Source organism: Elephantulus edwardii, unplaced genomic scaffold (assembly GCF_000299155.1).
Source record: "Elephantulus edwardii isolate Elephantulus edwardi_28Jun2011 unplaced genomic scaffold, EleEdw1.0 scaffold00014, whole genome shotgun sequence".
NCBI classification, from domain to species: Eukaryota; Metazoa; Chordata; class Mammalia; order Macroscelidea; family Macroscelididae; genus Elephantulus; species Elephantulus edwardii.
The window spans coordinates 11203678-11230970 of record NW_006399764.1 but is presented as its reverse complement, the minus strand read 5'-3'; the positions used below and the strand labels follow the sequence as shown (position 1 = coordinate 11230970).

Sequence of the window (27293 nt, the reverse complement as noted above, 5' to 3'; positions counted from 1 at the left end):
CTCTGTGCCTTCGAGACTCTTGGGACTCATAGCGACCCTATGTACAACAGCCCTAAACTCCGCTCTGTCATATGACAATAGCACTGTCTCCGATACACCCATCCCAATTACCCCAGTCACTGAATCAATCCATCTCATCTCCTGCGCTGTCCTTCCACCCTCCCAAGCATGATGTCCCCCTCCAAGGTCTGGTCCCTCCTTACAACATGTCCAAAGTATGTTAGTCGAAGCCTCAGAATACTTGCCTCCAAGGAGCCGCTCAGTTTAACCCTCTCCAGGATGAATCTGTTTCTTTTCCTAGCAGTCCATGATACCCTCAATACTCTTCTCCAGCACCACAGCTCAAAGGCATCAATTCTCCTTCTATCCTTCCTAGTCACTGTCCAACTCTCTGATGCATAACAAATGATTGCAAAGACCATGGCCTGTATCAGATGCACCTTAGTCTCCAGAGAGACACCATTGCTCTTCAGTACTTTGGAGAGGTCCCTAACAGCATACTTTCCCATCGCAATACATCTTTTAATTTCCTGGCTGCTGGTGCCAAGAGTGTTGACTGTGGAGCCAAGCAGACTAAAGTTGTTAACAATCGCAATCTCTTCACCATCCATCCTGATGCTGCCAGTTGGTCCAGTGGTGAGAATCTTTGTCTTCTTCTAGATATACAATTTAAGTTTTTGTAAAAATCTATTGAAACAATTCTCAGAATTTGATTAGACTAAAACAGTCTTTACCCCATGGGATTTTCGTATGAAATTCAAATGGCTGTTGAATCAAAATGAAAATCCAGATGACATCAGGGACTCTGAATGTCCTTTTATTCTTGCAGGCCTAATGCTTTTTAACAGTTTTCGCCTGGTAAGTTCAAACACCAGGTCAGGACCAGCTCATCACGGTCAGTCCTCCGTTGGGTTTTTGAGGCTGTAAACCACGTGGGAGGAAATTACTCATCTTTCTCCCCCAGCGCTGCTGCTGATGGATTCAAAGCATCTTTGGGTTAGCATTCCCTATGGACAACCTCAGTACACTAAGCATCTGAAATAATTTACGTTGTTTCTCATTCCCATAGTGAAAAGGATAACAAATAACAAAAGGAATAATCAGAGGAGAAAGCCTCAAAAATAGTGCTGAGTTTCTTTAGTGAGACATGTGATGTTTCAGTCAGTCCTGTCATTTCTGTGTGTGAACTTACGGCATTCTTCAGCTTTCTAAAGTAAAGACACTGTCTGAGAACTAACTGCTGCTGGACTTATTTTAACTTCCATATATTTGGGAATCTCTAATTTGAATGCCTTGGCTTTCATTGTTGCATCTGCTCCTCACTTATTGATTTTCTCATTAAGTGGTATTTCACATTTACCACATAGTAAAAAAGTCCACTGTCCGCCTATTTTGTGCATAAATAACATATGTATATCACTAATGAACACCAAGGTACAAAACAGGAGTAACACTGACTTTGATGTTTAGGGTTATGTTTCCAGGTTGCCTGGGCTGTGATTCTCAGTGGTTTAGAAGTTGGGCAGTAAGGTAGTTATTGTCCATTTTGTGATCTGCTCTCTTCTTCTACAATTTTTAACAACCTAGTCTTTTGAACCTAACTGTATTGATAAATGAGCAGTGAGTATACTAGAAAACAGAAGATTTTAAGCATTGATTCTCATTCATTAAACTAATTTACAACTTGCTATTAGAGGCAAGAGTGGTGAAACTTCATCTCACATACTTTGGGTGTATTATCCAGAGAGACCAGTCCTTAAGAAAAAGACCCCATGCTGAGAACTGATAAAGTGTCAGCACAAGAGATGAAAACCCTCAGAGAGATGGATTGGCAGTGAAAGCATGAGCAGGCCTGAGCCTGTTGGAGAGATCATGGGGCTGGCACAGTGCAGGGCAGGGTTTCACTCTGTTGTTCATATTGTCACTGTGAATACTAGTCAGTGGCACCTGACACCACTGTGAGCAATGTTCAAAGCTGAGTTTAATCAGTGCTTACATTTCTGGCTTTCTAGCTTATGATCTAAAGCTATTTTCATGGTCTATAGCTGAAAGACCTGAGAAACAAATAAAAGCCTCAGGTTGCAATACTCAGTGGGCAAAATCTTGCATGCAAGCCTACGATTAACACCCCTACCCTTACCCCTCTTATTTCCACCCTTCCTCCCCTCCTTGGTTCCTCATACTCATTCTAGAGATACAGTGTTTGTCCTTGTGGGACTGAGTTAGTTCACTCAGCATAATGCTCTCCAGTCCCTCCCAAGTTAGGTAGTGATTTACAAAATCATTGCTCCTGAGTGCTGCATAGTGTTTCATTGTGTGAGTGTAGCACAACTTCTCAGTCCATTTGTTTGTGGTTGGACATGTGAGCTCTTTCCAAGTTCTTGCAATGATGAGTAATACTGCTATGATAGGGTTGCATAATTCAATGGGTAGGTGGGGTGAAGGAAATGAGGAAATGGGAAGGATCTTTTGTGAAAAACAATGTATTTAAACTTTGTAAATAAATCAGAGTAATCTAAAAAATTTTTTTATAAATCTTGAATGCAGGAAGTATGAAAAGTAAATGAATATACACAATCACTGTACCATAGAGATTTAGCTGACAAGGAACCATTTTGGGAAGTAGCACATGATCAAGATCCAAGGGTCAGAAATTGATGGAATATCAACTGACATGTTTCAGTAAACAGATGAAATCTAGATATGCTTACCAGACTGTGACAAGAGATCTGGAAGACAGCTACCTGGTCAGCTGATGGAAGAGGTTCCCATTCCCCAAAAGAGGTGATCCAATAGAATGTGGAAATTATCAAACAATATCATTAATACCATATGCAAACAAAATTTTGCTCAAAGTTATTTTAAAAACCTGCTAGAACATCACAACAACTGAGAGCTACCAGAAATTCAGACTGTATTTAGAAGAGGCCATGGCACAAGGAATATCATAGACGGTGTCAGATAGTGCTTGGCTGAAAGCAAAGAATACCAGAAGAATGTATATTTGTGTTTTATTGATGATGCAAAAATATTATATTGTGGGGATCACAACAAATTATGGTTAACATTAAGAAGAATAGGGATCCCAGAACACTTAATTGTGCTCATTAAAAAACCTGTTTGTACACCAAGAGGCTATTGTCCAAACACAGCAATGAAACATTGCATAGTTGAAAGTAAAGCATGTTTATCAGGGCTGTATCCTTTCTTCATACCTATTCAGTCTGTTTGTTGAGCAAATAATTTGTGGAGTTGGAGTCTGTGAAGAGAAATGTGGCATGAGGATTCTAGACAGACCCATCAACAACCTGCATTATGCAGGTGGCACAACCTTGCTTCCTAAGAGTGAGAAGGACTTGAAGCACTTGCTGCAGAACATTTAAGACTACAGCCTTCGATATATGTTACATCTCAACGTCAAGAAAACAAAGGTAATTACCACTGGGTCAAAGGCAACATCATGATAGAGAAAAGAGTGAAGCTGTAAAGAACAACGATGTTAGTTTAAAGACTATGGTGTGCCTGATCCAAGCCGGTTCGTTTCAACTATTTGTTCTTCATCTGGAAGCTGAAAAAGGAATAGGATTGACAGAAGAAGAATTGACGCATTTCAGTTGTGGTGTTGGAGAATAGTGCTGTATGTCCCATTGACTGCCAAAAGAACAGGTATTTTTTGGAGCAAATGCAATTGGGGTGCTGCATAGAGGCAAGGATGGTGAAGTTTCCTCTCACCTATTTTGGGCATCTTTTCATGTTTGGAAAGGTGGAGGGTTATAGAAAGAGAAGATGACTCTCAACAAGGTGGATTGATACAGTAACTGTAACAACGGGCTCAAGTAGATCAGAGATGATGGCAGTACAGGATATAGCAGGGTTCTGGTCTTCTGACCCCTTGTTCATAGGGTTGCTATGAGTCATAGTTGATTTGAGGGCACCTACAACAGATCTCTTACATTTGGATCGACAGAAAAAGTAAATGGTAGGAGTAACTGTTATCATGAGTAAATAAAACTTTATTACTAGAATGTGGTGGTTAAGACCTTTCAGGTGCAGGCTAAGACTGGATAGAAACCAAGTGACATCATAAGAATGTTGTTCAAACACTGAGAAAAGGCTTTTGCAGCATGATATATATGTATATGGAATATACAAAATAATACTTGGAAGGGATAGGCAATTTGGTTAGAAGTTGACATTTTGGACCTAATAGATATAATAGTGCTGCTGTATTTTATAATGACCTCAGAGTAAGATTATTTCTGTTACACATAACTTGTAACATATACCCTTAAAATTCCTCATCTCTGTAGCTCAAGATATGAGTTTCAAGTTTATGGAGTTGAAAACTTCACTTGCCTAGGAATGCTTATGGCATCTCTGGTAAAGTGATAGGGTAGGGACAGCAGGTGTGCAGCTAACACAGAGGTGGCTCCTTCCTCAAGGGAGGGAATACTGTCCACCAACTGTTCCCTGGGAAAAACACAGGCAGTATTCTCCCATGCAATCTACAGTCTCATAAACCCATTGGAGAGTCACCCATGATTCTGTTTTGACTCCAAGGCAATAAGAGAGTAAAAGAGAGTGCAAGAGATTACTCTAGCTCTGCAGAGGGCTGGTATAAAGTGTGGCCGTTGGAGATTGTCCATTTAGTGACTTTCAACTTGTCTTCCACCTCTGTTGAAAACTCAAGTCTTAGGAATCGAACTCTATCCTCTCCAAATTCTCATTATTTTTAGTTAGTTAAATTTGGTATTTTGCCTATCTCATGAGTTTTGTATACATGGGGCTCATGGTCTGGAGTCCTTGGAGAAGGATATCCTGGTAGGAAGGGTAGAGGGACATCACAAGAGAGGAATACTCCAGGTGAGATGAATTGACATGGTAACTAGGACAAATGGGATTAGGTGTGTCAGAGTCATTGAGACTGGCTCAGGATAGGACGGAGTTCAGAGCTATTGTACATAGGGCCACTATGAGCCACAAGCAACTCGATGGCGCTTAACACCAACCATGAATAAGAGAGAGAGAATTGATGCCTTTGAGTTGTGAAGAATGGAGAAGAGTGCGGAATATCTGAGGGATTACTAAAAGTACAAAGAGATACATCTTGGGAAAAGTGCAGCCAGAGTGCTCCTTGGACATATTGCTAGACCTTGGAAAGGGATATCATGCTTGGAAAGGTCAATGAAGGAGAGGAAGACCCCACCCCTCCCCAAGTGAGATGTACTGGCATACTGACTGCAGCGATTGGCTGTCGTATGTCAGAAATGATGATGATGTCCCAGGGTAGGGCAGAGTTCAGCACAGGTGTTAGGGTCACTGTGAGTCATACTCAACTCACCAGTGCCTAAAAGCAACAACAACAATGCTTTGTAAATGTTCATTTTTGTGTAGATTTCTCTTTAGTTTCAGATTCAAACGATTTACTCAGCAGCCTCACGCTATGCTGGACATTTTCCCATCTGTTGCCCATGTAATTTAGTCCTTATCAAAACTGAAACACTGTTGCAAAAGCAGGTGTCACCACCACTTTGGTTTGATAAAGAAAATGAGTCTCGGACACTAGACTTGTTGAGGACCTTGATAAGTGGTGCCAGGGTGCACCTGTGCCATCTGACTTATGAGGCGTTATTCTTTCTTTTTCATCGTACTGTGTGGAGGTCAGACTGCACTAGAGGAAAAAACCCACCAAAAAACACTAAACCATTTTATGTTTGGTGATGTGATATTTACTTACTTGATATGCAGTATACCCAGCATAAGGGGGAGGGGATGTTGTGTCGGGGTGTTTTGGTTTTGGGGGTTGTTTTGGTGGGTTTTGTTTTGTGGTTGGGGTTTTTGTTGTTGTTGTTTTGGGGAGGGGGGGTTTGTCCTCTGGTCTTCTAAAAAGACTCAGGCATGAATGCCTGGCTCCTAGCATCAAGTATTCCCTTGTCTAATGAGATTGCAGAATCTGGGACAATCCTTCCTCCAGTGAAATAGTCGAAACACTACCAGGAGGTCGTTAATAGACCTGGGAACGTGCTACCTCAAGTGATAGAATTCACCCAGAGCGAATTCACCACGCTTCCCTGATTTAATGGATGTCCCTGCTGGGAGGGCCAAGCACCTGGGCTGGGCTCTCTGTGGTGCCATCATTTACCTTTTGCTGCCATCTAGTGGACAGCTCGTTCTGCCTTCCCAGGCAAGCTCTCCATCAAGGACCGGAGCTTTAGTTAATTACTATTGAGCTTTTACAAATACGATAGCATTTATATAGCACTTTGTAAAGGGCAAAGCACTGTACAAATGGTAAGTATTATTAGAAGTAATTACCAGGTGGCCTGGTACTTAATCTGGTTGATAGCCTACAATAAACTAAAGAATTTAAGATTCATCTCTGGTTAATTTTAGATAAGTATTTCATTATATCTCAATAGAGTAACACACACAACACCAGAATGTACACAGATTGAAAATTTATTTTTTCCAGTGATATTTTATTATACTTGAGTGACAGCCTTAAGTAAGTAATGACATAATTAATTGGTTTTGCATGCTGTTGAGTGAGAACTAACTCGTAGCTGACCCTCCAGTGGGTTTCCAGAGGAAGTAAATCACATGGGAGGAGATAGCCCATAGGAAAAAGAATTTTAAAACTCAAATTCTCTTTCCTAGCACTGACTCATATAGGACCTTTAAGGGAGATCGTTTATGGTGGTGTGGTCCATAAGGAGTTAGGATGCTGCCAAAGACCGTGTCTCTCTAGCGGTTCTAGCCCACCAGGTGGACCTGGGGGAAAAGGTGGGCAATCTCCTGCCAGGCAGCTTACAGCCTCTGAAAACCTACTGGAGGATTAGCTATGCAGTAGTTCCAGCTCAGCAGTGAGGATTGACTGACGGACTGACTGATAGGGCATATGTCTGCAACTTCAAAATTTCACTTCTATACTTAACACTAGCGTTTGGATGCATACTGGGCAATTGAGATGACACAGGAGGAAACTATTTAGAAGAGTAATCCATTCTTATGCTCTGACGTGTTATATTACCGTGTGTGTGTGTGTGTGTGTGTGTGTGTGTATGTTTTTATATTCACATGGTATAAGAGACAGTTGGAGAGGGTCATCATGCTGGGTAGAGTAGAGGGACAGCGCAGGAGGGGAAGACCCTCTATGAGATGGATTGATTCAGTGACTGGGATAATCGGGATGGGTGTGTCAGAGGCCATGTGATTGGCACAGGATAGAGCAGGGTTTAGGGCTGTTGTACATAGGGTCGCTATGAGTCGCAAATGACTTGACGGCACATAACAACAACATAAGAGACAGTTACTTACCCTTGTAGTAATGAATAGAACTAGTGAATTATTATTTTGCCCAAGAGTAATTGTGCACCATGGCTGTTTTGATGTAAATATGCATGAGAATCGTCGCTGTATGTCTTGAGATGATAAAGCAGAGGGTTTCGATGCAGGAATAGACTTTTAAGAGCCCAGAATAGCCTAAAAAGCAAATTGCAAATACCTGTCTATTTGTTTAGAAAGATGAGCCCTAGTATTAGCCTAGTCTTTTTTCGACATAATCTAATATTCCCCTCTGAAATTAGACTGGCACAAAATAAAACTTGACCTTTTCTTGACCAAATCTTTGACAGTATATTCAGTAAATTCTGTCACTTAGAAATTTTGCTTCCAATAAATATAGAAGTCAAGTCTTATTTTTTATTTTCACTAGATCTTCTCTCCACTTAAAACCCTTGTGGAATTCTATAGTTCCATTTTTTGAGTCATCGTGAAATACTTGTTAAATGCTTATCTGTGTCAAGTACCTAGGTACCATGGATACTATGCTGAGGGAAACAGAGTGCATAGGCTTGAAAGAGAGGTAGACTGGAATCAAGCAGCATTCCAAAGAGTCCTTACCAGCATTCGTACTTAGAAGTGTGTAGACTCAGACTATATCAGGGCACTCTGGTGGCCTTGTGGTGAGGAGTTTCACTGTCAAACCAAAGGCACACAGTTTGAATTCATCAGGTATTTCAAGGTAAAAAGATGGGCTGTCTCCTCCATACTGTTTACAACCTCTAAAAACCTACTGGAGGGTCAGCTGTCAATCTGTTCCTGCCCGATGGCACTTAACAACAGCATAAACTTAGTGTGGTGTGGTGTGGGACAGTATTTTTTTTTTAGATTTTAATGAATGTTTATAAAGAACTTGGATTTCTATTCATTCATTGTTGCACATTTTCTTCTTCCCTGTCCCCTCTTCCCACTTGGCTTTTTTCTTTGGAAAAAAAGTTCTTTCATTGTTATACAGTCCTTTCCCCAGCCACTTTACCATGTAGCTCTTATTCTGGACTCTTGCCATGTGAATAATACCTAATCATATATTCCTTTTATACAGTTCTCTCGCTCATCTGTTTCAATGCTGGGTACATTATGTATCCCTTCTTTTCTTAGTTCCCTCCAACCCCCATGTCCGTTCTGTTTTATAACAATGGTATTATGCAGTATTTGTCTTTTTGTGACTGAAATATTTCACTCAACATAAAGTCCTCCATGGTCACCCATTTTGTATAATATTTCATGAGTTCTTTGTTTTTCAGTGCTGCATAAAATTCCACTGTGTGAATATACCACAGCTTCTCTAGCCATTCGTTTGTTAATGGGCACTTGTGTTGTTTCCAACTCTTTGCTATTGTGAACAAAGCAGCAATAAACATGGGTGTGTATATATCTGCTTGGGTGACAGTTCTGGTTTCTCTAGGTTATATTTCCAGAAGTGGAATTGCTAGGTTAAATGGTATTTCTGTTTGCAACTTTTCGAGAAAGCGCCATACTGCCTTTCACAGTGGTTGCACCATTTTACACTCCCACCAACAGTGAATAAGGGTTCCAGTTTCTCCACAACCTCGCCAGCATTTTTTGTTTGCTGCTCTGTGAAATTTTGCTATTCTGACTGGAGTGAGATGATGTCTCATAGTTTTGATTTGCATCTCTCTTAGAGCTAAAGATTTTGAACACTTCTCCATGTGTTTGTCTCCTTTGGTGAAGTTGTGGGACACTATTAAAGATGCTCTGTGGTAGATCAGGCAAAGTGTCTCTTCCTTTAGAAAAGAATGTTTGAGATTGTAAGTAGGCACTAAATAGGCAAAGATGGTCCTGGTTATTTTGCCTAAATCAGATTTGCCCAGCTGGGCTCAAATTCTAGCAAGGTTGTGTATATGTCAGTATAAAAAACTAGCAAGAATGTGGTTCCCCTTTTGGAAATATAATTTGTCTCAAAGGCATGCAGTGTTCAGTGTTAAATGTTGATTAAACTGGTGAAAATGCCTTACGCTGCTTGCGCTCCCTGGTACGCTCACGTAAAGTTGTGACAGCAGTTTTGCCTGGCTGATGATAGAGGATGACTACAGTAGCTTCTTTGCAAAGGATTTTCAAATGCCAGATTGTCGTTGTTGTCATTAAGTACCATCGAGTTGTAGGCGACTCGTAGTGACCCTATGAACGAAATCCTTGACACTTGCGTGCATAACTTTCATCCTTTCTCCCTGTTCATAGGGTTTCCGGAGGCAAACTGTTTATGTAAGTGGATGCCATTCCTGCTTCCAAGTGCCAGATTGTTACATAATAGAAACTAGAAGAATACACTTGAGATGTGTGGGGTTTTCCTTAGGCATTCTTATCATGACGTCATGCAGGACACAAGTGGGGTCTTGGACTTGGCAGTGGAACAGAAGGCAGAGAGTCCAAAGTCACCTGTGTTGGTGGTGGTCCTTCCACTGGGAAGTCTCTCCCACTCTTGGTCATCTCCTGTTAGATGTCTATGCCGTGTTTGCTCAAAGTTGTTGGGAGAAATAACAAACATATTCATAAAAGTATGCAGTGGTGGGGGGTGGGGGAAGACATAAAAAGTATACAACGGTTCCTGATGCCAGGTAACAGGATAGATGCTATTTGAGAGCAAAATGACATAACATGCAAGCATTTAAAATATGCTGCTGGAGTCATGCCCTGGAATGTCTGCTTAAGCAACAGCTAACATGAGATGAAAGCCAAACCAGAGGGAAAGGATGAATTTGAGGAAGAAAAAAAAAAGAAACCCATCCACATTTTTTTCCATTTTAAATAAGGAGAGAAAAAAATTAAAGCATAAAATTACTACAAACTGAATGAACTTATCATCCTAGCTGCTTGTTGTCTGGAAGAACAATTCTTTCCTTTAAATGAATGTGCATTCCTTTAGGAGAACTGGAGAACAAAGCCCAAGATTCCAATTGAATTGTCACATGGGGTAGCTTTTGACAAGCCTGTCGTTTGTCCATTTTCTCTTCTGACCCAGTGGTTCTCGGAGGGATCAGAGGGGAGAGCAGGATTAAGATCATTGTCTACAGAGAAACACGCAGTTTCTTCAGGAAAGAAATTCCTCTTGTGGAAGTTGATAAGAAAGCATGGAGTACATAGTAATAATACCTTTTAACTGGGTGATGAATGTTTGCATCCCACGTTAGAAGTCAGATACCCTCAGCTCTCGTTCCTGAAACGTAGCTTTTCCCTCCTCATGCATTCGCCACAGTGCACGCAACACGCGAGACTACAGCCCTTTCACACAGGTCGGGGTAGAACTGATTTTGGTTCAAGTTCATGCTCCCTCTCCTAACCAAGAAGTTTCAAACAGACTATTTCGAGTTGCTGGTTGTTTTTTCCCAGTAGGAGCATTGCATTAGCAGAGGCAGTGAGCACCTGCTTTGAGAGATAGTTTTGCTTTACCCCCCTTCCCCCTCGTATGAGGCGACACAGCCCAACTTAGGAGGCAACGCAACTCAGTCTGCTTTAAACCCAGCCAGTGAACGCCAGTGGTAAATAAAGAGTGATCGCTAAGATTTCTGTGCTTCTAACACATCTCATTTTTTGGATTTCAAGCACGGGCTGTATCCTGGGAGTTGGACTTGTTCTCTCTCTCATGAGCCACAGCAGCCAAATAGAGTCGCGCGTGCATGTGGCAGCGTCACTTCGAAAGCTCTCTACGCACCTCGATGACAGCGGGAGCCAGAGCAGGACATTTCAGGAGGTAGGAGGCGCAGGCTGCGGGCCCCTCCCCTTTGCTGTCACTTGTTTTCCTGGCGCTCATTATTTTCTGCTTCTCGGATTTGATAAGCCTTGAAAATGAAATTCTTCCTCAATTTCAACCGGCATGTGAAGAAAAGCTAAGTGGTACACAAACCTGTATTAGATCAGAAGGTTTTCCAATTGTGCAGCTGTTAAAATCAACTTAGACTTAAATGTGGTGTGTAAGATAAGAGCCATTTGTGAATCCCAGGTCCTAAGTCAGCATCACCAGAAAGCACTTTGTAGGAGGAGCTGCAGTTTCTGAAGGAAGGTTAAGTGGAGATTTTCAAAATTGTGTTCAAGTCAAGTATAACTTTAGAAAACGGCCAGGAATGATCTTAAGAAACCACAGATTAAAAAGACTTATTTAAAATTTGTCTTTTTAAAGGTCAGCTACCCTGAAAATTTCCTGAAGAAATTCCTTTTATTACGTTTAATGGGAAAGTTTTTCTGCTATAGTACAAAGATAGGAAGAATTCTAACGCACGCAACAATCTGTGCAGTGACGATGTGTAGAAGGGATGTTTTCGGCAAGTGCCATGGCTGTCTCTCCATCCTGTCCAGGTGAAATCCGTATGCCTGTGCTGTTCTCTAGGGGGATCTGTGGATGACCTCCCGGCCTGGCTGGATTCTCTCTCTCACTAGAGCAGATTCTGTCCCGTCCAGTCTGCCCACCAGCCATGGAGGAGTGCGTAATGGTGCTTGTGTTTCCTTGCTCTGTCCTCTGCTTTCAGCAGGTGGACTTGTTGAATTGCTGAATTTCTTTGGACCACAGAGTTGAAATGTTCTTCCAAGATAGACACATTTCCATTTTTAAAGTAGTGTAGAAAATTATTTAAAACTATATATATTTTTATATTTTTTTTTAAGCCAAAGGGGAAACTTTTCAGACAGAGAAGCAATTTCCCTAATAACTGAAAGCAAAGCTTTTCCAGTTGAAGCGTCTGTCTGCCTTGGTGTTTTGATTTCTGAGACTGAAAGCAGGCTGGCTTGTTTTTCCTCCCTTCGGAAGTTTCATCCACCTTGAAGCCACTGACATTTGTCATGCTGTATAAAACATTGTTGTAGGTGAAAAATTCCCATTTTGTCTTAACAGCATCCTCAATACGTGAAGGTTTTATCATGAAAATGTCAGGTAGCAGAGAAGGGATGAGAACCCCAATTTGCAAAACCTGAGGCTCAAAGAGTTTGAGTGACTTGCCTCAAATTACTGAATCAATAAATGGTCATTTTATGTGATGCACTGAGCCCTTTTTCACACACACCCATTTTTCAAAAATTTATCATTTCATCTAATGTTTTGTTCATTTATATATTGATTCCTTAAATTCTCATAAAAATGTAAGGTGTGCAAAAAGTAAAATAGTCTTTATTTTATATAACAAAAATACCACAAGCAAAGTGTTTGAATTTGGTGGCTTAGCATTTACTATTACAACTATTTTAAAGTCAGTCTCTAAATACAGTTTATATCAACACTTAATTATAATATTTAATATATCTGGAAAAGGAAACTCAGGAAAAAAATGGGTCTAAATGGGGGGAAAAATTCTTATAGCAGTACTATGAAATAGGCAGTATAATCTGTATTTTGCACGGTTTGACTCCAAGACCCACATTCCATTGTTTCACTGCTTCTGCTGTAGTTAGTTGCTGTCAAGTCAACTCCAGCTCCCAGCAAGGCCAGGCACAGTATAACAAACCATCGCCACTTCCTGTGTCCCAGCCACGACTGTTGATCCACTTGGGTCCGTTGTTACAATCCTTTCGTATCTGGAGTGCCTTCAAGCCCAGCAGGCTCATCTTCCAGCGTTCTGTTGGACAGATTTCTAATTCATAGGATTGGCTCTGAGCAGTTTTTAGCTGTAGATCACCAGGTCTTTATTCCTAGGCTCTCTCAGTCTGTAAGTTCTGCTGAAAACCTCACCATCTCAGGGACACCTAAGGTGCATATAGCAGCACTCAAGCCACCTGAGTACCATAGACTGACAGGGAGCCATAAACTGAGAATCTGTAGTACAGCACTGTTTCTTTTTTGTCCTGTTTCCTCTCCTGCTTGGCCTCGCGTAGGGGTACCTGGCAGTGGTGATAAAAACCCATTTCTGTTGTGGATAGATTTTGTCTTCCCACAGGAGTTGAGAGGAAATTTTGAATCCTCGTTTTTCCTGCTATGGGTATTTGAGCCATAGAGGACTTATCAGCAAGTATCCATCTCAATATCCATCTCGTGACATATTTAGGAAATGGAGTCATAATATAAGTTGGGAAAAAAACAGTGCCTAGTCTAACACCCTCCTGAAGTTTCATGACCCAGTTTCTACATACAAACCATTTACCTTTGTCATTTTGTCTAAGCCACGGCCCACCTTGTGATAGGTTGAATCCAATGCCTGTTCTGAGAAGTATAACCAAACTGTTGATGTCAACCAGACTGCCTTCTTTTCTTTTCCTCATGAAGAAACCTTCTTCTGTATCCCCTCAGGTCCTTGCCTATACCCTTAGCTGTGTCTGTACGTCCGCATTCAGTGCTGGGATTCTCGAGGCTGAGGAAGCTGAAGATACTATGAACAAACTTCGACTGTTGGTAGAAAACAACCAGCAGGTTGGGACACTGGCCCTGAGTATTTCTCTTTGTGGGTCTCATGCTGCTGACACGTTTCATTTCAGTTTATTCTGAAGGCGTTTATAGCAGTATGTTTCTTGTGTGTCATGACCAGGGAACTCCTCTCACAGCTACAGCCAACAGTCTTTTTCTCTCTTTTCCCCCTAACTCCTCTGTAGATCTATTTTCTCTTCAGTGTTAAAAACCATTTTACTCTCTTTAACCATTGCTCTGTGTTCATAAAATCTTAACACATGCAACTAAGGAGTTTAAAAATTATATGAAGCTAAGACTATACTTTCAGGGATCATTTCTATAGTTCGTTACTAGAGAAGTTTCTCTGATCGTGTAGAGCACCGAAAACCATGAGGAGGAGACGCAGCGTTCTTTCCTGAGCGTGAAGCCGGCTCTTGGTGTTGCTTCGTTGCAACTGCCACTTGCCATTGATGATCGTTCTTCTCTCCCATCATGGGAGAGGGAGAGGAAGAGGGAGAGGACGCAGTCTGAGTGAAAAAAAAAAAAAATTATATGAAGCTAGAGATTTGAATGACAAAAGTTTGGAAAGATATGAATGCTTAAGGGACTCAGATAATTCAGACTTCAGCAAATTCAAGGCATACTATTTACGACTGATTATGTAGAGGAACATTTAAATGCCCATAAATTAAATTAAATTAAATACCCTTAGAATGTTTCCCCTGATTATACATGCTGTAGAATTTCCCCGTTTAGATTTCTTTTTCATGTTTTGCCAAACTCTTTAATAATACCTGTAATGAGTTAGTGCAAGATTCACTGGTTTTAAGCACTTAACGGTGTCAGGTATGTGCCCGTTCACTTACAGGTGGGTTTTTCAGCACCAAGATGTAGATATCTGCAAGCTCTGTGTGTGTTCTGGGAAGTTCCTTCTCTTTTTCTTTTTTGAGAGTTCAATGCTCTCAGGAGGCCTGACTACTTCGGTCTTCTCACCCTAACTCCTGAGAATGTGGATTGTTTAAGCAACATCGTCCAGTAGTGAAATAATGGCATCCTAAAATGAACCAATTGCCGCAGCTGACCTCCTTGTAATCAGTTAAACGCTGCAGTTGCTGTTATAAACCAAAGTGTAGATAATCACACACCTGAAAATGGCAAAGGAATTTGTCAGGAAGGAAAAGGAACCCTAGAAGGGCTTGTGCTGCCACATCCGAGCTTTCCTAATCTACACCGTCTTCTCTCCTCACCCTGCTTTTACTCATCTGACAGACTTCAGGCTTTGCTCTGGCCCTTGGAAACATCGTTCATGGTTTGTCCGTGTGTGGTCATGGAAAAGCTGAAGACTTGGGCAACAAACTGCTTCCAGCCTGGATCAAAATTGTCCTCTCAGAGGTAGTGCTCACCCCCTGCATACTGTTTTATGTTCATATAAAAGAAAAAGAATTGCTGTATTGCACTATTTGTAAGAGCTGCCAAGACATACTGCTCAACAATAATGTGACAGGTAATTTAAAATGAAAGACGTAGCTAATTATCAAATGTGCTTTTAATCCCTAAGAAATGATGCATTCTGTTATGACCATAAACGAGCTGTTTTGCCACTGTCTTGATTTTGAAACAGCACCGTGCTTTTCAAAAAGTAAAAACAAGAAATAACCATCAATGATCCAACAGCCTTAATCTGTTAGTTTTTTCACCTGCTGTGTTTTTGTTCAATGGCACAGGTTATGTGGATCCTCTTATCATCTTGAATCCCTAGCCTGTGGTCTATTTCTCTGTGGTCTTGTTACGTTTTATGCAATCTAAGCCCAGTGACTATTTCCCACTTGACTATTTGGATGCTTTGTTTTCAGGGCACTCCCACGATGCTTTGTCTCGCTGCACTTCATGGCATGGTGGCTTTAGTGGGCTCTGAAGGGGATGTCATACAGGTAAAAAGAAAGGGGCACAAAAAAGGAGGGAGGCAGAGGGAAGATGGAACTATGTGTTGACGCAAAGAAATCTAAATGTGTACTCCCAGCTACAGCGTCAGAAGAATCATTATCCTGATGCGCTAAGAACAGGAAGGGCTGTCCTGAACTGTTGGATGCCTTTCTGTGTGAGAAGTTTCTCTTGGTCAAGAATTTTTTATTTTTTTTCAAAAAGAATTCTTTTTTTGTTTGTTTTGTTTTGTTTATTAATAATTTTAATGAACATTTACAGACACTTTGGATTTCTCTTCATTCATTATTGCATTTTTTTCCCTGCCTACCCCTCCCCCCAGTTCACTCTCCTCTTTGAAAAGTAAAAGAAAAATTTTTTCATTGGTATACAATCTCCCCTCCCCCAGTACACTCTACTGTACAACCTTCATTCTGGACTCCTGTCATGACCATAATACCCAAGCATATATTGCTTTTAAGTAGTTCTCTCCCTCATCTATTTCAATGCAATATACAAAATTTATCCTGTTTTTCTCAGTATCACCTATTGTGAGAATATACCACAGCTTCTCTATCCATTCATTTGTTGATGGGCACTTAAGTTGTTTCCAACTCTTTGCTATTGTGAACAAAGCCGCAATAAACATTGGTGTGCATATATCTACCTGGGTGACAGTTATGGTTTCTTTAGGGTATATTCCCAGTAGTAGAATTGCTGGGTCAAATGGTGTTTCTATTTGCAACTTTTTGAGGAAGCACCTTACAGCCTTCCATAGTGGTTGTACCATTTTACACTTCCACCAACAGTGAATAAGGGTTCTAGTTTCTCCACAACCTCACCAGCAGTTGATGTTTGCTGCTCTGTTAAATTTTGCTAAAGAATTCTTTCTGCAAAAATAAATAAATAAAAAGAATTCTTTCTACAGTGATTTGCTGCTGGTTTTATTTGGTTTGTAGGGATTAAGGCTGGTTAACTTACATACTTTTCTCAAAGGTTCCTGCCTGAGGTGATTGAATAATAAGAAAATTCTGAAATCATTCACAGAGAATTCCTTCTTGTATCTATGTTTTTTACATTTATATTTATGTAATTATTCTTTTCCTTCAAACTGTTTTCATGGATGTGTATATTGCTAGTAATCTACACAAGTCCCCATACTGATCCAGCAAAAACTCATTGAATTGACTGCCATGTGCCATGAACTGGTCTAGAATATCATTGACAAAATATAGGCCCTGCCCTTGTGGAGCTTACTGTTTATGTTTTTTAAATACGAGTATATTAGAATTGTTCCCCAGCTTAGATGATTGCACATACACTGGGAATATCATTATTTATTTGTATTTTGGTGGTATTGTTATGTGCCATCGAGTCACCCACGACTCATAGGTGAATGAATTTTATCTTCTTCTTTCAGCTGAAGTCAGAAGCCATGCAAACTTCTCAGTTTCAAAGTCGTCTTAATGAAGTCATCCGAACTTTAACTCAGGTGAGAAAAAGAATTTTAAATTCTTGGATGGAAAACAGTTGCTTGTTGGGGGGCGGGAGGGTGGAGGGGAGGAAGGAGTTTGTTGTTGTTGTTTGGTTTTATTTCACAGTCTGTAACGTTTTGTGTACAAAGTGAGAACTTAACCAGTTCTTCTGCGTTTGCTGTGCTTTGGGTCACGACGGGTCCTACAGTTGCTGGCACACGTCCACTGCCTCTGGGGAGGGAAAAAGAAAGCTGGCATTTTTGAGTTAACTTAAGTTGGCATTGGTTCCCCTTAAAAATGAAAACCTGATCCTGCAAGGAATGTCAAGCCCTCGGGACAAGGAAAGCTGGAAGGTGATCAAAGGGCAGAGCACATATCTAGACACAGTGGTCAAGAAGTACTGGTTCAGATATCACTGATCAGAAGATTGGCGTAAATCATTGTCATAGTTACACTTGGGTAAAGAATAAACGTAGTCATCTACTGGCAAGCATTCTTTGCTTGGGGAAAATGATCTTGTAAGTTGTATAAAATTTGAAAGTACAGATTGAAAGAAGTTGAAAAGGGATCACTGTCGTCCCACCCCTTAGGAAACCACTGTTAATATTTGGTCGTGTTTCTTTTTAAGCATTCTTATTTTCTTTGCAGTAATAATGATTCTTCCTGTGTACAGGACATTTGTATCTTAGTCCTTCCCTTAGCGTACTTGTTTTCATTCTTGTGAAATGTAGCTGATTATAATACCTGCCACATGCAAGAGTTTTAGTAATTCATGCTTCCAAAAGCAAACATGAATCTCTGAATAAGAGAAACTCTCTTTTGCATATATGAATATGAATACTCTTTAAAAAGAATTCCACTGAAACTTAAGCTGCTATAACGTGCGAGGAGAAGCTATAAATGCAAAATATTATTGGGAGTGTGCCTGTTCTGAATGATGAAGAGGTAATAAGGACCACCCGTGCTGCGGAGTAGATTCGGACTGGGCGAGCCTGCAGGACAGAGCTGGACTGCTGCCGTATAGAACCTTCAAGGCTGGGATCTTCACAGATTATGCCCACTGAGAAGCTGAATATTCTCTTGTAGACTAGCTGGTGGGTCCAAACTGCTTTCCTATCAGTTAACGTCTGAGTCTTAACTGTGGTGCCACCATCGGTCCTTAAAATGTTAATTTTTTAAAAACCCAAACAAAAGACCTCGCTTCCACTGAGCCAGCTCTTCCTGCTAGTGACCCTCCATCAGGTTTCCGAAGCTGTAAATCTTAGCAGGAGGTGACCACCCATCTGTCTCCCTCGGAAACCCAGGGGGGTTAGAACTGGCAGAGACTTGTGAGCTTCAGGAAGGTTGTGCCGTCTGCTACAGATTACACTGTTAGAGTGTATTAGACCGTTGGCATTTAAAGCACAAAATGGTATTATTTATAGAACAATTACATCTCCTATTTTTGTAATCACTACTTCTTCTGTATGTCCTGGAGTTTTATTTATTATTTTTAAAAATCCCTTTGAGCGTCTCGGAGAGCAGGAGCGCTTGCAGCGTGGCTGACCAACTGACTAAAGAGCAGATTGCAGAAGTCAAAGAAGCCTTTTCACTATTTGACAAGGATGGTGATGGAACTATAACAACAAAGGAATTGGGAACTGTAATGAGGTCTCTTGGGCAGAATCCCACAGAAGCAGAATTACAGGACATGATTAATGAAAAAGATGCTGATGGTAACGGCACAGTTGACTTCCCGGAATTTGTGACAGTGATCACAAGAAAAATGGAAGATACACGGATAGTGAAGAAGAAATTAGAGAAGCATTCCGTGTGTTTGACAAAGATGGCAATGGCTGTAATAGTGCAGCAGAACTTCGTCACATGATGACACACCTTGGAGAGAAGTTAACAGATGAAGAGGTTGATGAAATGATTGGGGAAGCAGATATTGATGGTGATGGGCAAGTAAGCTGTGAAGAGTTTGTACAAATGAGGACAGCAAAGTGAAGAAATTGTACAGAATGTGTTCAATGTCTTGTGCAGAGTTGTTTATTTGCCTTTTCTTTGTAACTTCATTCTTCCATGTTTTCTTATCTTACTGTCATTGTCCTGAAACCTTATTTTAGAAAATTGATCAACTTAAAAAAAAAAAAAAAGAGAAATTCCTTTGAGACCTGCCTGGCTGAGCGAAACCCCATATCTTCTTTGCCAAACTTGACCAGTTGACTGAGTGCTTCATTCATTATTTGACTGAGTGCTTCATTCATTACTTCATACGTTGAACCAGTGCTTGTTGAGCACCTCGTCTGTCCTAGGAGTAATGTACCAGATACAGCTTGTTACCGAACTTCCCATTATCAACCAAGCCACCACCTCATAAAAGCATTGTTGTTGTGTACCATAAAGTCAGTGCCAACCCATAGCAGACCCTCCAGCAAGTTTCCAGAGGCAATTTAATTGCATGGGAGGAGATTGCCCGTCCTTTATCCACAGAGCAACTGGTGAGTTTGAACCATGTGCCTTTGAGATTACAACACAATTTTTTTACCACTTGACCACCAGAGCTTCCTAAAAAGATTGGTGACTTGTGTGTGTGTGTGTGTGTGTGTGCCCCTGAGGGACAAGTGAGTTATTATTAAAGTAGCCTTTTTTTTTTAAAAGATAGTAAAAGGAGTTTGGATCTTATCCCATCATTGAACTATTAAACTTCTCTCTATAGGTAATCAGTGTCTCTGGGGTGATTGGTCTTCAGTCAAATGCAATCTGGCTCCTAGGACATCTTCATTTATCTGCTCTGTCTTCAAATCAAAGTAGAACCTCTGGTAAGCGTCATCATAGAAAGCTGGATGGAGGGGTTGCTAACTCAGCACTGTGTACTTTGTTAGGGTTCCTGTGCAGATTAATGATCCTAAGTGGTGGGTATTATCATCCCTGCTGTCTGTAGCTATAGAGAAATAGGATGTGGAGAGGTTTTGTGACTTGACCAGGGACATGACAATAATGGTGAATATATGCTTGAAGTCAAATCTGGTAATCTCCAAAGCCCCTACTGTTCTGTTTTCAGTCTTTCTCTCTGCTGCCTCTAGGAGAAGTTTAGGTATATAGTCTAATCTTTACATTTTACAAATGTGACACAGAAAAATTACATACTTATATACATGAAAATGGGATCAAGTGTGTCAGAGACAGTGAGGTTGGCTCAGATTAGGGCAAAGTTCCAAGCCATTGTTCATAGGGTCACTAGCCATACAGGACGTAGTCAATGGTACAAAACAATAAGACAATATATAATTAGTGTAGTAAAGATTCCAGGAGCTAGGAACCAATTCCCTAAAGCTTGAGGCACAGGTATTTTATATCTATCTATAGAGATAAATAGAGAGAGAAGGTTGTTGTTAAGTGCTATTGAGTCATAGGCGACTCATAGTGACCCTATGAATGAAAGACCTGAACACTTGTGTAACTTTTATCCTTTCTCCAAGTTCATCGAGTTTCCGGAGGCAAGCTTTTTTAGAAGTGGATGCCACTCCTACTTCCAAGCTTGTTTTAATAGGAGAGCTCCACCCAACACTGTCCACCATGGGTGACCATTAACTCATTTGATGCATCAGTGTCACAGTGTTTAACATCACAACCACCACGAGTTACCACTGTACAGCGATGCACAGACCAGTGCTATACCACTTAGAAGAATGTTGTAAAAGAAAGTTTGACCAAAAACAATTAAAACCAGGTCTGAGGGTGTGTGTGTATATGTATATAAATACTGTATATTTATATTGTGTTTATGTTTCATTTAAAATATCTTTATATGTGGCTTAAGTTTTAATGGCCTCTACTGTTTTTCATACTTTATTTGCATATAATCATTCATATAAATTATGTTTTTTGCATTTACATTGTGTTTTATACACATTTTCATTTATGATGTGTTTCATTCATGTACATTGTGTTTTATATCATCTTCATACACATTAGTTTTTCCATACACATTATATTTTTTATATTACTATTACTCTATCTATTACTAGGGAGCTCTTGCCTAGAGGCAAGAAGCTGCGCTGCAATCCCAAAGGCACATGGTTTGAGACTACCAGCTGCTCCGTGGAGAAGGATGGGCAGTCTCCTCCCGTGCGATGAACTGCCTTTGAAATCCCACTGGAGGGTCAATTGTGGGTCAGTTCTGACTTGACAGTACACAACAACAAGCCCATTATTACCCATCTTACTGTTGTGAATAATGCTGCTATGAACATGCCTTCATTCATGACTCAGTTCTGATTTCTTTGAGTATATTCCTAGCATTGAGATAGCTGAGTCATGTGGAATTTCTGTGTTTAATTTTTGAGGAGATTCCAAACCATTTTACAATCTCAGTAGCAGTGCATGGGAGTTCCAGTCTCTCCACATCCTCTCTAGCATTTGTTGCTTGCTGTCCCGTTAATCTTTGCTACTGCTACTGGGATGAGATCAGATCTCATTGTGATTTTGATTTGCATCTTTCTGATTGTATGGCCTCTACTTTTGACAAAATAATGGAGTAATGACTCCTTGGCCTTCAAACTGAAATTCTGGTGCTTGATCTAAGGCTTATCAGTCTCTTGCTTTGTTATAAAAGTCATTAAAAATGTCTGTAATTTCCATATGCTTACGTTTTGATGTGGAGATTCTGTGGGAAGGTATCATTGTTAATACACTGGAAGTTATTTCTGTTCTTTTTCCTTTATAGAACTTGTCCCACTGGCTATCTGGGATCCAAGCCAAGCAAATTGAGGTGCCAAAGATTGCTCATTAAAATCTAGTCGTACCTCTCCACTGACAGGTAGCCTGAGAACATTAGTGTGAATGAGGGTCATGGTAATTACTGCCTCACGCACTCAGTCTCTCCTGAGCTATCAGAATCGGGCATTGTTCCACAGCATTGCCAACACAATGAACTTTAGACAGCTGGTAGCTGTCATATTCAAATGGGCAAAACAATCAGAATTAGAAAGCCTTGGTAATGCCAGTTCTGAAGGGCAGACCCCTCACAGAGCAGCGTCGTGGTGACAGGCTCAGGCTTTTGCTCTTTTGGTAGGCTTTTCAGTGTCACATTATGGGGTATACTGCCTGGCCCACATTTTCTCAAATCAGGTAAGTAGTGAGTCATCTTACACACGGGCTCTTCTGAGCAAAATGACTGTGTGTCTGGAAAAGTACAGCTTCTTACTCCTGATGGAATTTTCCAATTGAGCCATTTATTGCAGTAGAAACCATCTCATGAAACAATTATAGGGGACTGGGAGGAAAAGGATTTAGAAGACTCTCAGGACTTAACTAGCATAAATGTCACTGCTTCACCGTTCCGGGTCATCTACCACATCTGGTTCTTTGCACATGTTGGCCACTCCGAGGTCTCTTTCTACATCATGAAGTCAGAGACTGACTGCTATTAATACTGGATGTTGAATTTGCATGGTTCATATATCTGATTCAGCATGTCCCTAAGTGGCCCCTGGAATGGTGGTCTCCGCAAAGAAGCCATGCAGACTCCTTGTTGACCCCGACAAGGTCGCCGTATTGGGGCTCATTGATGTGACAACGTGAAAGAATTTTCAAACCACTTCAATACAATTTTTATCCTCTGTGATTTTTCAGCCTCTACTCTTTGAGGTTTATCACCTTTTTTTTTTTTAATTTGCTTTCAGACTCTTAAGCGATTACAGTACTTCAAGGCCAGTCACTTAATCTAATAGAATTAGCTGCAGCCACAGAGTATTGTGCTGAGATTAATAGCATAAACATCTCCGCTTTGTCTCTAGGTTGATATGGCAGCATGAGATCGTTATCTTTCCTTCATTATTCCCGCCAAGTTCACTAGTTAATGTGATCATTTTCTGTCTCCACAGTTCCGACTGACTATAGCTATTTGCCTGAAAGCAGTTTTATTAGAGCAGCCATTGGCTTCTTCGTTACAGGAGGAAAAAAAGGCAAGTGCGCACATGTCTTGAATTTCGTCTTTCATTCTACATGTTAAGGAAATTCATGAGTCCTGAATGCTTTTGTAGAATTAAGCAATGCAAATCTGAAGGGATAAATGTCTCCCACTTTGCTATTCAGGCTAGACTATTTTTGCAACAGAGATGAACCATGAGGCCAATGGCAGGAAAAGGTGCATCAAAGGACCTATTTTGTAGTTTCTTGGAAATCACTGTACTTGAGCTTGAGTTGTTCTGTGGAGACTTTACTTGTCCATTTGTTCATTTCAGAAGGCTAAGCATGCCCCAGGGAGAGTGGATGGTATATTCTGTAGGGAGCTGTACTGTTAACTCAAAGAATGCCCCACAGTGGTGGTTAGAATTCACGAGCAGTTCCAGGGAAAAAGATGGACCATCTCCTCCAGGGTGTTTGACAGCCTCTAAGCCCCCTGGAGGCTCCGCTGTTTTTCCTTTCCAACCTCATGGCATTGAGTTGAGTTGAATTGAAGCATCCATTCCTTTTCTTGTCAATTTCACATGAGTCTGGTCGGCTAAGGTAAGGCACACGTGGGAGCTGTCTGTCTCCCAGGACTTATCCTGGGCACACATCTTCTCCTGCACCTTTGTGAACACTTGCTCGTGCTGGAATCGCTGCCTCTGCTTTCTGCTTTCACCTGGTGCTCTTTTCCTCTGCAGATATTTGTCTCTGTAGGATTCTGTCCTGTTGCAGTCCACGTGAGAGCACAAACAACTTGAAGGCAGAGATTTGAGCACATGGTAGTTCTAATTGTAGCCAAAATGCCACTTACATTATTGAATAAATGCTCCTACATAATTCACATTTACTGTTCAGAGCCATTTGAGAAGGAAAATGCATCAGGACTGGATGCTTCATGGTTCAGGAACCAATTTCATGGATCTTTGCTAGTTTTCTCCTCCCTTGGACAAGTTGGTCTGGGCAAAAATAGAGCAAAAAACTAGAAGTAATCTGGAAAAGTCAAGTTGAGTTAGTGAAAGACGCAATAGAATAAAGTCTTACATAGAAAGTTAAGGTCACTTTGTCGGATTGCCCCTGGATGTGTGATTCTAGTGTTAAAACCATGAGGTCTTCTAAAGTATCAACTACTTTCCGAGCCAAGAAACAAATTCCTCTTGTTTCTGAAGTACTAGAAATTGTGCTCTTAATCCTTGAGTCATATGTTGCTATCACATGCTTTTATGTGGACTAAAAATGCCTATATATTGTTTGTTATTATGTGTTATATACATGCACATATACATATATATGTATGTGTGCGTGTGTGTGTGTGTATATATATATATATATATATATATTCATTACATATGTTGTTTTGTTGTGCTGTTACTATGTAGTTAATTAGGATGACATAAAACTGCCCTGTATGATTGCAGACCTAAAATAGACATGTCTCCCATAGAGTAACTGATAGGTTCGAGCTGCCAACCTTTCAGTTAGTATCAAGCACTGTCTGGGATTCTTTAACTGCTTATGTTATCATGGATTAAATCTGTGGAAAAAAATGAGATAGCAAGATAGAGATGTCTTCAATAGTAAGAAGTTCAGTTTTTACTAAAGAAACATCTTAAATTCCCATGGCCAAAACAAAGGTAGGAATTATTTTTCTGTAACAAAATTTTTAAATAATTCATAACACATGAAATATTTCCTTGAGAAAGAAGATAAAGCTTTTACAGTCAAATAAGAGCTAGATTCTTTCTCTTTGCTACTGAGTAGAATTTGATCATTTGGCTCCCAGATTGGTATTTACTTGACAGAAATTAATATTCTCTAACTATGATGGGAAAGTCTCTGTTAAAGATAATGTTTTTATAATTATGTCATCATGGCACAGCAGGAAATACTTTTCTGCTATAAAACGAGAAAAATCAAGTGGAACTGGATTCAGTGATGTTCTGTGTAGTATCGCTGCAAGGCCTTTTAAAGCAGATAAATGAATGTTTCACAATGCCATATCACCAGTCAGATTTTTTTGACATTTTCAGGTTGTGGGAGAGGGCTGCCTTCTTGTCAGGTTTGCTGACTAGATTCAGAGAAAAATCTATTCAGCCTCACACATTACTCATGATGACCCCAGAGGAGTGGGGGCCGTGGGAGGCTGACCTCGGCCTCCGAAGCCCATTTACAAAAACAAAACCAGACCCTGCTCTCTGGGGCTAAATGGGATGGCCAAATGCGGAGGTGTGCATGCAAACGAGGGTTTTCTTCTTCAATATGCCCAGCTCATTTGAATTTTAATAACTCCCTTCTGAAGCTGCTTTTGAGTTTAAATGTCTGGGTGTCACTCACCATAGCCCAGTGAAGCTGCTGATAGGAAGGGTGACAACTTTGGGGAGCTCTTTTGAGGAAGAAATGGTTTTCGAGACTGGAAATAATGTCTGGCATAGGCACAAGACAGAAAGCTATAGAGATGCTTCACTGTAGCTGTTTACCAATTTTCATTTTGATAACTCACAGGAGAGAAAAATGGAGGTTATCTGTGATCACACTTAATACCAGGTTGAGACTGGGCACCATGGTCTCATTTTCAGCCAATCACATCCAAAGTCTTGAATGTATTTGTCTGTTTCCTAAAGTATAACTAGCGCTTTTCACTCTGGATACGCATGTTAATACTCATGCTATAGAAGATAAAAGATGTTAGAGCATCTGCTTCTTCTGTCCGCCTACATTTTAAAACCATATGTAGTATGTTCAGTCCCTACCAGTAATTAAAGACTTCAGTTCATGATTTCACTGTCTGTGTAACATTCTGTTCTGTTGTAATAGTACCGATCTTCTTATATTAGGTGCATTATGCCTGAATAACTTTTCATCTTTTATGTATTCATTTCATCATCATTATCTATTCCTTTGAGCATCCTTTGGCTACACTAGGCTTAAAATAATTTGCTTAAAATCTAATTCTTAATATCACACAATTATATTTAACCTTAAAGAGTCTCCAGTTTTTTTTGTTTTGTTTTACTTTTTTTCCAATTTATGGTATTTATCATCATTTTCAGATTTAACTAAGGTTTCATCTACTTCTTTAATGCAACATAATAAAATACTTTTGGTAGTAGATCTAGTTATTACTGAGTAATAGGATTATTTTTGTTACCTTTCTATTACTAGGGAACATGGCTAATGATTTTACGGTCATATTTTTCTATTGAACTTTAACTTCATTGATCTTTTTTTTTAACTTAAATAGCTGTGAAAACCTCGTCAAATTGAAAAGTCCAAGCTAAGAAATTTAGATATATTGCTGAAATATATCAAAATATGTTACACTGTATTTATCTAAAGAATATATTTACAACATATAAATAATTTTTTAAAATCGACAAATGTTGGGTAAGAATTAAGGATTTTGCTGTCAACAGGAGTGCTATGACTTCCTTGCTTTCCACAAGTATCGTACTAGAGTTCGGTGTCTCAGCCCTATAGGAATTTGCAGAGCCTAATAGCATAGAGGCTGAAAGCATGAGAATCATACTACCTGAGCCCATGTCTCAGTTCCACCACTTACCAGCTATATAACTTCAGGAAAGCTGCTTAAGTCTTTAAGCCTTATTGGTTCTGTAAAGTGGAAAAAATTACTGAATCTTCCTTACAGAGTTTTTAGAAGGATTATGAGTCATTTTATTTAACAATACTTGGAAAACAAAGAGTAAACCCCTCATTATAGTAGAAAGCAAGCCAATATCCAGATACACAAATGGCAACAATAAAAACTAGTCAGGTATAACATAATACCATAAGACTGCTTTAATTCACATTTTATCACCAGAAGAAGGGAACATGTTTACATGCATTTGCTTACTATCCTAGGGAGGTTTTTATATTTTTGGCCGTTACCTTCACACATCTTTGTCCCCATTTTCACCTTTTTTAAAAAAAAAAAAATTTAAAAAACAACTGTTGTTTTTTTCTTTTCAACTAATTTGAACTCACAGAAAAGTTACAAAAACAGTTACAAAACCTCAGTATTTTGTTTCATCCAGACACCTTACTCCTATTTCACAAACTGTTGCTGTATCTTTAATAGAAAGAGAATCTAATCCAGAATCGTGCACGTCTTTCTCATGTCTGGTTTGTCTCCTTCAACCCAGAATAGTTCCTTTAACCTACTATGCCTTTAATGAAAACTTCTTTTTACATGTAAAAAATTGTTTTCAGCAATGTTCCTCGACTTGCATTTGGCTTGTTGCTCTTTGTATTAGAGTCACGAGGGTATTTAGAGTTTGTTGGGAGTATCACAAAATCGG

The 27293-nt window shown here is 40.1% G+C and overlaps 1 protein-coding gene across 1 annotated transcript in view; it reads left to right on the top strand.

Annotated features, from left to right (window-relative positions):
• FOCAD (focadhesin) overlaps positions 1-27293 on the top strand; it is a 282657-nt gene that overhangs the window by 216609 nt on the left and 38755 nt on the right. Inside the window, exons 28-34 of the mRNA XM_006881273.1 lie at positions 10903-11050; positions 13571-13690; positions 14936-15058; positions 15520-15597; positions 17007-17078; positions 19763-19865; positions 22932-23012. Of these exons, the coding sequence (XP_006881335.1) occupies positions 10903-11050; positions 13571-13690; positions 14936-15058; positions 15520-15597; positions 17007-17078; positions 19763-19865; positions 22932-23012 (725 nt within the window). The remainder of the gene's footprint in view (positions 1-10902; positions 11051-13570; positions 13691-14935; positions 15059-15519; positions 15598-17006; positions 17079-19762; positions 19866-22931; positions 23013-27293) is intronic.